Genomic DNA, 14,406 nt, shown 5'->3' on the forward strand with positions numbered 1-14,406 from the left:
TGAGAGCACAGAGATAGAAAACAGAGCCCAATACATATGTAGGTGCTCGCACAACGGCGAATGGCAAATGGCAATGCATGAACAAGATACGATTCGCATTTTTAGTTCAGTTCACCGTAGGCTTTAAATACGTTAAGTTTGTTGCAGTTACACACGCAGTAATATCATCTCGTGTTGGGCGTAGGTTGACAAAGTAGGCATTTATAAATTTGAAATAAATATACATATGTGTATATTATATCTGTGTATAGGCACGAGCAATTGCTTAAGTTTACAAAAAGTAAAAAAATAAGAAATGTAAGCAATCAAATGTATTGTTGGAAAAAATATTGTCAGCTTACATACATACATATGCTTGTATGTGATTCAATCCTGCTGCAAGTTATAAGTTTAATACCTCACAGAAGAAAGAAGTTTCGCCACTGACTGATGTCAGCCAGTACTCGAACTACTGGTTTTTCTAGTATGTGTGTGTGTTTGTGAGCTTCGTCTGCCAGCATTGCGCGAGAGAGAGTACTTACTTGCGTTCAAACCTCTTTAATGATGTTCTGGCTGAAAAAAGATTGCAGTGTAAATGTATATATATAATATATATACATATATGTGTCCATCTTTGTGTGCGCGCGTGTATTTATGCACAGACATTACAAAAAATTCTTAATGAATTACAAAAAAGGAAAAGGTAATTCAATTAATATTTTTATTACAACTAAAAAATCAAGTGGAGAATATTGAGTTCACGAAAAGTCATCGCCAACGATCGATTGTTTATACAACGTATGTGATAAGACAAGAGCGCTGCATGGTTAATGTTATTAGTGCGTTCAGTATATTTTAATGGCGATGTCTAAATGTTGTCATTAATATTTGAGGTTGGGTAGATACATATGTATGTATGTACATACGTATTTGATATATACATATGTAAGTAAACTGTACATACATATGCACATACATATGTATTTATGTATAAATGCTAATACATATTTGTATACGTATGTATGTATGTACATAAGTGCTTGGGTTTACAAGACGTCTACCTGCGCACGCATATTATAGGTAAATAGCTAGTTGCTGGAAAAGTAAATGGTAAATGATTTTATGTAAAAAAAAAATAAAGATTAAAAATGAAAAAAGGCAAAGAAAGAAAATATAAAAAAATAAAAGTAAAAAACGTGATAAAAATATACATATGCATATATGAAGAGTGGTGTCACACAAAGCTAACCATGTAATATGCACACGTAAGGGTTTAAATAGATAAGTACCGAGCGTTTAACCTCAAAGGGTGTGATCAATTGTGCAGTTTATTGTAACGATTTCCCAACTGCGGGCAGAACATGGGACATGTTGGAGAAGTACTACTAGTATCAACAATTTAACTATAAAAAATACTTATGTACATACATATGTATACTTACCGGAATCATTTAGGAATTTCGGTTTAATGAATGACCGTCGTTGCTCTCATCAGTGTCTGCACATTTCATTTGACGATCTAAATGCTACAAAACCATAAACAAGCAAGCAAAAAGAAAACACTAAATACACCATACCCGCATTCACCGATGTACATACATACATATGTATATACATACATATATAAATATGTAAATTCATGCAGCAGCACCTATAATCCATGTGTTGAAGGCTTGTTAAGCTAAAAAACATTTTGTCTTGTTAACAATTGTGAGAAGCGAAAGCTCCCAAAATGTAACACCAATTTAATAAATAAAAGTACTAAAGTGTAAATAAAATATGTGTGTTTGTGTTAAGTGATAAGTGTTATACCAGTGATAATAAGTGTATTGACAAGTTGAAACTATATATGTACATATAAAGGTCTCTCATTAGGCACTAAGAATTGTCTTAATTAAAGGTTGGTATGCAGCTCTCAAGTAATTGCTCAAGAAAAAAAATACATTATTTCTCAAGTAATTTTGACAGCTGGTTACGCATTGTGAATGATCTACATTAGAAGAGCAAGAGAGAATAAACAAAGAAAACACACTTTGTGCGTAATATGTATGTGTGTATGTGTATGGTAACATAAATATTTTCATTGAGATTTAAGAAATGTTGATGATTGGTAGGTTTTATACAACATTTCAAAATGGAATATACTTCATAATAATGATTTCAACTAATTTAGGATGAATTTGTCGATTACTTCGAATTTCCTTCAAGAAACAATTGTTGATTTGATGTTTCTTCGCAAAACCAGGTTTGCCATATTCACATTTTACTGAAAAAAGGGGAAGAATTTAGTATACCATCCCAGAATTTCGGGAATAAAATGGGTATGGTCGGATAGAGGAGATTCTCCAGATCACGAATATATTTGGGTCGGCTTTAGTACACCATCCCAGGATTTCGGGAATAAAATGGGTATGGTCGGATAGAGGACATTCTCCAGATCACGAATATATATGGTTATAGCCGCAGGAAGCTTATAGTTTTCGAGTTATTCGCCTTTTAAGTTGAAAATTTGCAATATTTTAATTACATATTTTCGATATATAAAATTAATTTTGCACTTATATTTTTCACTTTTATATACACTAACACATCACTTATTCATTTGCACACATTTATTTTATATAATATAGTGCAAAAATAGCTTTTAATACACATTTAAATTATTGTTGAATTTGATTAATTAAGAATAACAAATGAATTACAAACTGTCATATAATCAGTGTTACCTTATCAACATCATTTGTAAAATAACTAAATGAAATAAAGGGAACAGATTATACCCCAAATACGAAAATCAACAACCTATAAAAAACAATATCCCTGGTCGGTCCAACACCAGGGTGTATCAGAATTTTTTCGCGTTGAACTCCTTTTCGCGTGGGCGGCCTTCGGCCGCTCTTCAAAAAAATAACCCTAGTCGGTCCAACACCTGGGTGTATCAAATTTTTTTCGCGTAGAACACCTTTTTGCGTGGGCGGCCTTCGGCCGCGCTTCAAAAAAATAACCCTGGTCGGTCCAACACCGGATATATACATTTTTTTTCTCCCGTAGAACTCATTTTTACATTGGCAGCCACTTAAATTTTGTATATTTTTTTTAATGTTTATCAACGATTATGTTTCCTGTATTTAGGGTATAATATTTCTTTATATTTTTTTTTTATTTTAGTTTGTAAAATATTTTTCTATAGTAACACTGATTATTTGACACATTTATTTTTACAAATGATGTCGACAAGGTAACACTGATTATATGACAGTTTGTAATTCATTTGTTATTCTTAAATAATCAAATTCAACAATAATTTAAATGTTTATTAAAAGCTATTTTTGCACTATATTATATAAAATAAATGTGTGAAAATGAATAAGTGATGTGTTAGTGTATATAAAAGTGAAAAATATAAGTGCAAAATTAATTTTATACATATATCGAAAATATGTAATTACAATATTGCAAATTTTCAACTTAAAACGCGAATAACTCGAAAACTATAAGCTTCCTGCGGCTATAACCATATATATTCGTGATCTGGAGAATGTCCTCTATCCGACCATTTCCATTTTATTCCCGAAATCCTGGGATGGTGTACTAAAGCCGACCCAAAAAAAGCATTAAAAATTAGTACTAGATTTCTTGAGAGCTGCGTACTAGCACAAGTAAATTTATCGCAGGAAAGTTTCTTGACCGTTTCTTAAGCGTTTTTTTATATGAAGTTTTTACGTTTCTTGAGAGCTGCGTACTAAGCTTAACGAATGAGTGCTACGCAAAACTTATGTCAAACTCTGCAGATGCATTAATTATAATATCGCTTGTTATGTTTTTCTAATTTAAGAGCACAGAATTGCCCACCCTCTGCGCTGCAACTTCTAGACATGTGTGAATCTACATATTTGAAGAGAAAATTTTTTAAATCCAAAAATTCTTAAAAAATTTATTGATTTGTAATTTAATTTGGAAATCATTTTGTAAATTACTGCATGGCCCTAGATACTCGTAAATAGTACATTCATATGTATGTAGCACAGTTAAATGTGTGTGACTTAAAACTTCGATTCGAGCTTGCTTCTTTCGCTCATATTTAGATAAGATTTCAGTGTAATCTATCGTACTTCACATTTTACCTTTTCAAAAACTGCCTTTTTCATCCCAAAGCGTCAATATTAGTAATCGTGAAGATATCAATTATTACATAAAATTAATAAAAATATTTTATATGTACAAAATTATTAATATTATTACATTCTGCGCCATATTTTTTAATAATGAAAAGCCCCCTCTCGCGTCCTAAGTCCCTTTTTTGAAAATAATAAAAATGTTGTTTTTCGTGTCTGAAAATAAAATTGCTAAAGAGGATTATTCTTAACTAGAAATTCACAGTTAGGTGTGCAAAGTGCAAAGCATTCTCCAAGTAGTCATTGATTACAAATTCAAAACTACATCCGTTCCGCATACGTAGACTCGGCTGTCGTGGTTATGTGTATTTTTGGCCACAAACCTTTTATGTTATACTTAAAGATATATTTATTCTTTCTAAATATATGTACATATATATGAGTTGATTAATTTATGACCAATATCGGAGCGTACATACATACAAGTATTAGTAATATAAATAACTGGATTGTGTTGACTCTTAGTACAAACTCCTTTACATTGTAGTTACTCCTTTGGTCCATAAATAAGATTTTTAGTAATAATTCGACTGGAGCACCATCTAGCGGAATAAATTTTAAAAATATTTTTTCCAATGCCAATATACAAATACAGTGAATTCCCCATTCTCATAGCCGGAAATCTCTCATAACTGGACAAACAGTTTTTTTTAAATACGATTATTTACGATCACAGCAAAAAAATTGTCCTGCCTTGGTCGTTCAGGCACAATTCCGATTTCTTTGGCGCCGCGATTTGAAGGTACCTTTGGAAAGAGCAAGTCCTCCTTATTAAAAAATATATAGATACAGTTATGTGAAAAATTATAAGGACAGTGGCCTGCGGTGAATGAAGTTTATGTGGATCCAAAAATGGGAGGGAATTAAAAGCAGTGAACCAAGCTAAATTATTGTAAACAAATTGGAAAAAGGTTTTTTGTATAGTTTTACCCAGATATGGCAAATTCTTTTATTTTATTTTCGTTTTTCTTATAATTTGAGATGTGAAAAAAATAAGGACACTTCTAGTTTAACTGAAAAAACAACAATATTAAATAAGAAAAAGGAAATAGTTTTCATTCAATTACGTTTAAACACATTTCTAAATTGTTTAATATTTTGTTGAAAATCCTTTGTTGTTTAAAACTGATCGACACCGCTTCGGCATGGAATCAACTAGATTGCGGCAGACGGAAACCGGGATTGCGTTCCAGTAATCCTGAATAAGTTGCCAAAGCTCGTCGCTGTTACTTGGGCACTTTCCTCTTATTGACGCTTTCATTGTATTCCACAAATTTTCTATTGGATTTAGATCCGGGGACTGCGGAGGCCACTCCATTACATCAATGTTATTGACCCTAAACCACTCTTTTGTACATTTAGCTGTGTGTTTGGGGTCATTATCTTGCTGAAATATCCACCTAAGGGGCATATTATCTTCAGCGTACTGTAGCATACATTCTTGAATAATTTCTACATAATCGGTTGCCTTCATAATACCCTGTATGCGATGGAGCGGCCCCACACCGTTGTTTGAAAACGATCCCCAGACCATAATGTTTCCGCCACCATGTTTAACGGTTTTTATGGTATATTTAGGATTGAAAGCTGCGTTTGGTGGTCTTCTAACATGATGAATACCTCGATCAGAATTAAACAAATTTATTTTTGTTTCGTCAGACCAAAGAATATTACGCCATTTCTCCTTAGACCAAAGCACATGTTCTTCAGCAAACTTTAGTCTTTGTTGTTGTTGTTGTGTAAATCCACATTTTACACTTTTAAGTCTTTTTACCGAAGAAATCTTTATTTTAAAAATTACATTTTACACTCGTAGTGAACATCATGTGTGTGCTAAAAATTACGACGAAATGGAGCGCTGCCGTGTGATAATAAGGAAATTCGCTGAAATGCCTTTTTTCCCAAAAATTCCTCTATCCATTCATGTGGATATGTTCTTTATTTAATTTAATAAAGAAATAAGTAATATTATATAATAATATTATAAAATAATATTACATAATAATATTATGTATGTATATTATCACATAATATACAAAACAACGTATTATCAAAAATAAATGGAAAGCGCTGACAGATATAATAACCAAAATTTAACCATTTTATAACGAAACCTCAAATTTTGTTTCAATATCAGTGCAAGATAACCAAAAAATATAACCACTTTATAACGAAACTCAATATGTTTTGTTTATTTTAACGCAGAAAGGAGTACTATGCGAAAGTACTTCAGTCACCCCGGGTATTCGCTCGACCAGGGTTATGTTTTTAAAGTGCGGCCGAAGGCCGCCAACGCAGAAAGGAGTACTACGCGAAAGTACTACAGTCACCCCGGGTATTCGCTCGACCAGGGTTATTTTTTTAAAGCGCGGTAATAACCAAAATTCAACCATTTTATAACGAAACCTCAAATTTTGTTTCAATATCAGTGCAAGATAACCAAAAAATATAACCACTTTATAACGAAACTCAATATGTTTTGTTTATTTTAACGCAGAAAGGAGTACTATGCGAAAGTACTTCAGTCACCCCGGGTATTCGCTCCACCAGGGTTATTTTTTTAAAGTGCGGCCGAAGGCCGCCAACGCAGAAAGGAGTACTTCGCGATGTTACATAAATCACATTTGGCATACGATAAACTTCAAGAATACGAATATCAGAATCGCAAATCACGGAATAGTTTCGCTCCCCATTTGTGAGGTTTGCTGGCATATATTGCCTCACTGGGTTTCCATATTACACATATACATATGTAGAAAGAATTTTTTTATAGTTAATATAGAAAAAAGAATCAAAGCAAACAAAGAAAAATTGTTAAAAATCGTACATACATATTTGCTGTTTAAGATGTGGCAAGGCTTGTTTTCCTCATAATTGTAAACAATCTAACCTTTTCAACGATGAGTGTGCTAAGTGATTTTTAAATTAATAAATTTAGGTAAAATATACCAAAATAAAAGTGAAATGTGAACTTATTTCAATGTTTAGAGTGTATATTTAAATATACAGAGTGAAAAACGTGAAAAAATTTAGTGAAACATAGAGAAATACCATGTGTTATTAGTGCAAATTTTTGAACTTTTAATCGTGAATATTTTAAAAAATAAGAGCTATTTTTATATTATTTTTGGATATTTCTTCTCTGGAGAAGCTCCCCTATCCGCACATACCCCATTTATACGGAAATTCGGTTTTTTTACCCCTCCGCCAAAGTAATCGGAATCGTGCCGTCGTTCACAATGGCACAACTGAAAATAATTATAATTGTCATTAATTTTCTCCAGGATAAAATTGGCTCGCATTTATTGGTTCAATAGAAACATAGTTCTAAGTTGCATCTTCTGACTCTACGTACATATACATACATTTTAAACACTTGTTGTAGGCATGCTCCCATATAAGTGCAGTTCCCTTACCCGGAAAAAAACACTGCGACAGTCAGACGGAAGTAACTTCACTGTACATCGAATACGATCTACAATCTAAAAAATGTGTTCATAAAAATTTTACTCCATCGTTACCCATAGATACTAATATAATGTAAAAATACCTTTAAATAAGAAATTAACTAACCAGCGTTTGTAAATACATATGTACATATATATTTCAATATCCATGTAACATTTAATAGTTTTTGCTAGTAAAAAACATGAACTGTTGAAAACAGTTGCTTAATAACTCACGAAATGACATAATATTGTTATTAAAATTTAATTAAATTTATAATAATTCAGTGTATACATACATCAAAGGGCTTGCTCGCGTTGTGTTGTGTTTGGATTTTATAATAACAGAAAGTGGGGTCTGCAGTTTCCACCATACTCCATATAGCAAATGGATTAGTTCAATTATAGAAATTTTACATTCACCCAATAAAACAATACTACATAGCTTTCTATTTGATTTTTTTTATTATTGCGAATATTGTGTACTGATATTTGATAGAAAAAATTCTCATTCAATATTTTCATTACTCTGTTTATGCCTTTAAACCGTCATTTCTTTATAGTGAAATCGTAGCTTTTTTTTTGAAAAACTAGTCATTGCCAGTGTGCAAAATAACGTTTAACAAGCTCAAAAGTACATGGAAAGAGAAAACTTTCTGCTCTAAACTAATTTGGAATATTATAGATAATATACCTAAAAATATACATTTATAACTGTGAAGATCTGTTCCTGTAAAGATATTCGTCAATGACTTAACTTTCTTGTCCGTTTTCATAAACTGCTAAATCAGCATATCACTTTCGTTTTTAAAGACGAAGTGAAATTACCATATTTGGTTTGCTTTATATTTTTCAAAATGAGCGGCCTCTTCAAAATTATTTTATACCACTACCTCAAAAATAAGTTTTTCGAAACCTCTAACTTAAAAACTGTGGGAGAAGGAGAATAGCAATTAGCCGTCTGAAGAATAACAAAGGTGCGGGGCCGATGGATTGCCGGCCGAGTCATTCAAACACGGCGGCGAAGAACTGATAAGGAGCATGCATCAGCCTCTTTGTAAAATATGGCTGGACGAAAGCATGCCCAACGATTGGAATTTAAGTGTGCTTTGCCCAATTCACAAAAAGGGAGACCCCTCAATCTGCGCCAATTACCGTGGGATAAGTCTCCTAAATATCGCATACAAGGTTCTATCGAGCGTATTGTGTGAAGGATTAAAGCACACCGTCAACAAACTGATTGGTCTTATCAGTGTGGCTATAGACCTGGAAAATCAGCAACCGACCAGATATTCACCCCTTCGTCGATTTCAAAGCTGCTTTTGACTGCACGAAAAGGAGCTGCATTTATTCCGCGATGTCTGAATTTGGTATCCCCACAATACTAATACGGTTGTGTAAAGTGACGTTGAGCAACACCAAAAGCTCCGTCAGGATCGGGAAGGGTCTCTCCGAGCCGTTCGATACCGAACGAGGTTTCAGACAAGGCGACTCCCTTTCGTGTGACTTCTTCAACCTACTTCTGGAGAAAATAATTCGAGCTGCAGAACTAAACAGAGAAGGTATCATCTTCTGCCAGAGTGCATAACTGCTGGCGTATGCTGATGATATTGAAATCATTGGCCTTAACAACCGCACTGTTAGTTCTGCTTTCTCCAGAATGCAGTGAAGCAAATGGGTCTGGTGGTGAACGAGGGCAAGACGAAATATCTCTTGTCATCAAACAGACAGTCGTCGTACTTACGGCTAGGCACCCACGTCACTGTTGACAGTCATTACTTCGAAGTCCTAGATAATTTCGTCTATCTTGGAACCAGCATCAACACCATCGTCAGCCTGGAAATCCAACGCAGAATATCTCTTGCCAACAGGTGCTACTTCGGACTAAGTAGACAATTGAGAAGTAAAGTTCTCTTTCGACGAACAAAAACAAAACTCTATGAGTCATTCATTATTCTCGTCCTGCTACATAGCGCAGAGGCATGGACGATGACAACATCTGATGAGTCGACGTTGCGAGTTTTCGACAGAAAAGTTCTGCGAAAGAATTATGTTTTTTTGCGCGTTGGCCACGGCGAATATCGCATTCGATGGAACGATGAGCTGTACGAGATATACGATGACATTGACATAGTTCAGCGAATTAAAAGACAGCGGCTACGCTGGCTAGGTCATGTCGTCCGAATGGACGAAAACACTCCAGGGGGCCTATTCTGTAACTCGATTCGAAAATGTATTCTATTCGAAATTCGGATCTACTTTATCATTATGCGAAAGTTGTACCACCCTGTGCCAGAAAAAATACGTACAATTTTCGTTTTTGCTTTCTACAACTCAAAAGTTAACGAATATTTTATACGAAAATTGGCTTGAAAATCCGAAAATCGAGTAAAAGAATATAAAAAATCCGATTTTTTTTCGTTTTTCGAATCGAGTTACAGAAGAATTCCACTGCGTTGGAACGACCAGATGGAGAAGGATCTGCCTTCGCTTGAGAAGGCGAGAAATTTAAATGTCGACCTAAAATTTACATACATATGTATATAGCCATAAATTATTACTCCTTAGTGCTAAAATGTATTAAATTAGTTTTAAAGTAGAAAATCAAAAGTTTTGTACGAAGTAAAAAGGGGCGTTTTAATCATGAAGAATATACTATCAGATTAATTAATTTATGTGAATTTCGGATATTATATTGTACAAACAAAATATAACAAGTAACGAAGGGCAACTTGCAATAATCAAAGCCTGAGAAGTATCTTAAGGTGCAAACCGTCAACCTAACTCGCACCATAATCCACAAAAAAACTTTGAATTAGAGAGACTGCGAGCTATGGAGGGAAATTTGTCTGAAATTTGATTTCTGTTGCCAACTCAAGAGTTCGTGTTATGGAGAAGAGTCAAAGAAGTTCGAGTTATGGAAGTGTTCAATTGTATATATGTACATATATAAAATTTGAAGAAAGTGTAGACAAATGAGTGGCGTTTTGTGATCGATCCCGCAGTAGATATGTATTCACGAAGAAGTTTCTAGTTATAAACCGGAGAGCTCCTTTCTTCATTGTGGAGAAGAGTAAGGCACAAACATTGCAAAAATAGTGCCTTCGACGTATGTATGCTATCTCATGTTTAAATGACAAACCTTTTCAAACCCCCAGATGCCCAATATGTGAACCTCAGTGCATATTGCTGGCTTTTTACTCAATATATCGGTCACCTATTTCTGATAGCCTCTTTTCCTAATAATAATGTGCTCTTGTGACAATAATGTGCTAAACTGGGCACATACATTCCCTGCGATAAACCTAGCATAAAGTGGAGTTGTGTAATCCTACGATCCATAAGTAAGATATTTAAGCAAAATTGGTAAATATAAGGGGTATAGTTCTACATATGAATTAAATCTGTCTATACTTGAACCCCATACTCTTAAAATTTTATTATATTAGCTTAATAACTATAATGTACATATGTATATGCATCCATCATATTTCTTGTGAATGGGGAAGAGTCCCAAATGCCTGTACTACATTAATTCCTTTATTTTGTTTTATAGAACATAAACTTAGACTCCAATCACAAAAAATGCTTCAGTAGATAAGAAGTTATCAATTAATCATTTGACGATGATATAATTATAAATATTCCTTCCTAATTTATTGTATACAATAAAAAAGTAGAGTACCTAGCGGTAAAGATTAATAATAATAATTAGCATATTTAAAAAAAAATAATGTATCTTTCCCGATGAATGTTTGCATATAAGTTATTTGCGCCATAAATGAAAATAGCTATTATTTTTATTCTCTTAATAACTATATATGTAACTGTCTGTCCATCCGTCCGTCCGGTAAGCTGTAACTTGAGTAAACATTGAGATATATTGATGAAACTTGGTATGCGGGCTCCTTAGTACAAAAAAAGATTATGAGTTCGTAGAAGGGCGTAATCTGACCACTACCATGCCCATAAACCGTCATTAACCTAAAACTTTTAAAATGCCATAACTACGCATTAAATTAAGATATAAAACTATATTTTGACACAGGGGTTCCCAGTAGTAAGAGGCACCTGTGGGCAAAAACTTTTCAAATAGTGGGCGTGGCCCTAGCTTTTAATAATAACATTGTGGAACATTTTTGGGATTATTGTCTGGGGGTGAGAAATTTCAAGTCAGGGTGATGGTACTAGGTCAGTATAGTAAAACCCTCTAAGGGTTTGGCGTTCGTATGTGTCAGTTTTTTTTATGACCTTTTAAATTTTTTCCTTATCTTGATGTTTTTTCGCCTAGTTATAAAAAATTATCAAAATGTTTACTTTATTTTTTCACTTTCTTTCACTTCCAATTATACAAATCAAGAAGTAATTCATATATAATTAAAGCCCCCAGGTACTGAATATGTGGACCCCAGTATCTAAAGTTGACTTTTAACGGAAAATATCAGTCAATGTGTGAGATATACATACAAGTGGAATTCAGCCCGCATATACCTAATATAAAGATTTTCGAATTTCTAGGTGACTTTATACTGTATATATCGGCCAATATTTGAGTTATCTCAATGAAAATTACAAAGCGTGTTTTACTCATAACAATGTGTCTTTGTGCTCAAAATAAATAAAATTGGAAGAAAACTTGCCCTACCCCCAATATACATAACTAATAGCGGGATTTTCGAACATCCGACTTTACTCCATCTGATTGGGGAATGTATGTGAGATGAGATACCTTTTTTTTAGTATGTGGAATGATAATAGTTAATAGACAAAATCAAGTCGATACAACCCCAACTCCCATATACCACATATAGTGATTTTCGTTTTCCTAACCAATCTTATGCCGAATTTGTCGGTCAATGTATAAGTTATATAGAGTATACATATGTATGTATATGTTGCTTGCCTTGTCGTCCAACGGTACTTTAAAGTATCATCAAACATTTTGCTCTGTTAAACGGAAGGGAGGATTTTTATATAGTTTGCGGAAAGTGTATATCACTTCACTTTTTGGCACATACTTTATATTTTCGCTCCACGTGCTCGTTGTAAGTTGGCGTTTGCTATAGTGCAGTCGCGAATTAAGAGGGTCGTTTTCTTGAAATTGTTTCCAGCAAAGTTTTCAAAATTTTTCTTCGAATTAAAGCAGTGCAATAAAGTTAGAAATATATGTATATCTTTTGTTTGTCTGACGGTAAAAATCTGTTTTTACATGCTAATGATAATTCAAAATTCTCGGAAAACAAAGATCGGCTATTCAAAATACGCCCTATGATTGACTTTCAGAACAAAGGCTTTCAGCATGTGTATCACGGAACCAAGGAATTATAAGTTGACGAATCTATGATTATTTTCAAAGGCAGAAACTCCATCAAACAATATTGCCCCCTGAAACCAATTATTGTTATAAATTGTGGTGTTCCAAATATACCAAGGAAAAGATAAAAATGTGGAAGTAAAGTACGAAGGATTTGGTCTCAGGGAGAGAGTGGTTTTGTTCCTCACGTAAGATGAGTGGGGCAAGGACAAGTATGTGTAGTTTGATAATTATGTTAACTCCGTTATTAATAATACCCAACGATTACCCTCCTTCCGCCCAACCGACGCGAGGGGCGCAATCCGCGAACGAGCGGAATTAGCCGAGTCATAAAAGGCAAGAGAGTTTTAAGCGTTGCGATCTTAAGCTGCTCAGCTACAGAAACAAAAATTTCAACAGCCGAAATTAAGAATTAGATTAAAGTAATTTTATTAGTTTTAAATGTTACTTGTTAAGAGTAGATAAAATAATTTTTTTAATGGTAAAGAGTGAGTCTGTTAGATCAAATGTGCTGGAATGAAAATTGAAATCATGACATATACGGAGGAATGGTTCGTTTAACTCAAAATTTGTTCTAGAAAATTTTAAAAGTAAGGGTCTAAACTGCCTGGTAGGGTGTGCCGGAACGTTAAAATTAATATCAGATAAGAGAGATGGGCTACAGACTGACCCATTCATGAGTTTTACAAGAAATATTATACCAAGCATCTCCCTACGACTAGCGAGTGTTGGCAGATTTATAAGTTTTAAACGGTTTATGTAAGGGGGAAGATTTAAACTGGAATCCCAATGCAAATGATTTAAGGCAAAAAGTAAAAATTGTTTTTGAACGGACTCTAACTTATCCGAATGGACTTGGTAACTAGGGTTCCAAACCACAGAAGCATACTCCAATATAGGCCTCACCAGAGATGTAAAAAGAATTTTTGTGGTAAGCGGATCTCTAAATTCTTTAGACCAACGTTTAACAAAACTAAGAGCGCCGTTAGACTTCTAGAAATCCGCCAGCTCCAAAAGTGTTTGCATGTGGGATAATTACAGGCAATCGAAAGGACTTCCTTCAAACATGAAACCAAAAAAATGAAAATTTTTATATTCTTGCAAGTTGTTGCTATAGAGTTTTGTTCGCCTAACGGTTGTACCCACCACTTAAAACTAAGCGATATATATATAGAGTTATATGAAAATAAAGGATCGGGATGATGAGAAAAGTAGATATCCGGGTGACTGTGGGGATGTTCGAGTCTTAATCACTGCGGCAGTATAGCAAGGCATCATATTCGACGCAAAAATGTTGCGATATTGCTGCAGTTATTTGCTTGCTCGAACATCCCCTGTATATCTGTCATAAGTTTAACGCACATATTCCCTACCCCAAAAAATTAAAACAGCCAAATTCGCCTCGTAAAAATATTATATCAGCCAATATGTGAGTTATCTTAATAAAATTGAGAGAGCGCGTTTTTCTTATATCGGTGCATCTGTTAACTTA

The 14,406-nt window shown here is 33.9% G+C and overlaps 1 protein-coding gene across 2 annotated transcripts in view; it reads left to right on the plus strand.

Annotated features, from left to right (window-relative positions):
• The first annotated feature begins 645 nt into the window (after positions 1 to 645).
• LOC120777411 (fat-like cadherin-related tumor suppressor homolog) overlaps positions 646 to 14,406 on the plus strand; it is an 84,096-nt gene continuing 70,335 nt past the window's right edge. For both annotated transcript variants that reach the window (XM_040108710.1, XM_040108711.1), the window contains exon 1: positions 646 to 682. In XM_040108710.1, coding sequence (XP_039964644.1) covers positions 661 to 682 — 22 coding nt within the window. In that variant the 5' untranslated portion in view covers positions 646 to 660. The remainder of the gene's footprint in view (positions 683 to 14,406) is intronic.

This window comes from Bactrocera tryoni, chromosome 5 (assembly GCF_016617805.1).
Source record: "Bactrocera tryoni isolate S06 chromosome 5, CSIRO_BtryS06_freeze2, whole genome shotgun sequence".
NCBI classification, from domain to species: domain Eukaryota; kingdom Metazoa; phylum Arthropoda; class Insecta; order Diptera; family Tephritidae; genus Bactrocera; species Bactrocera tryoni.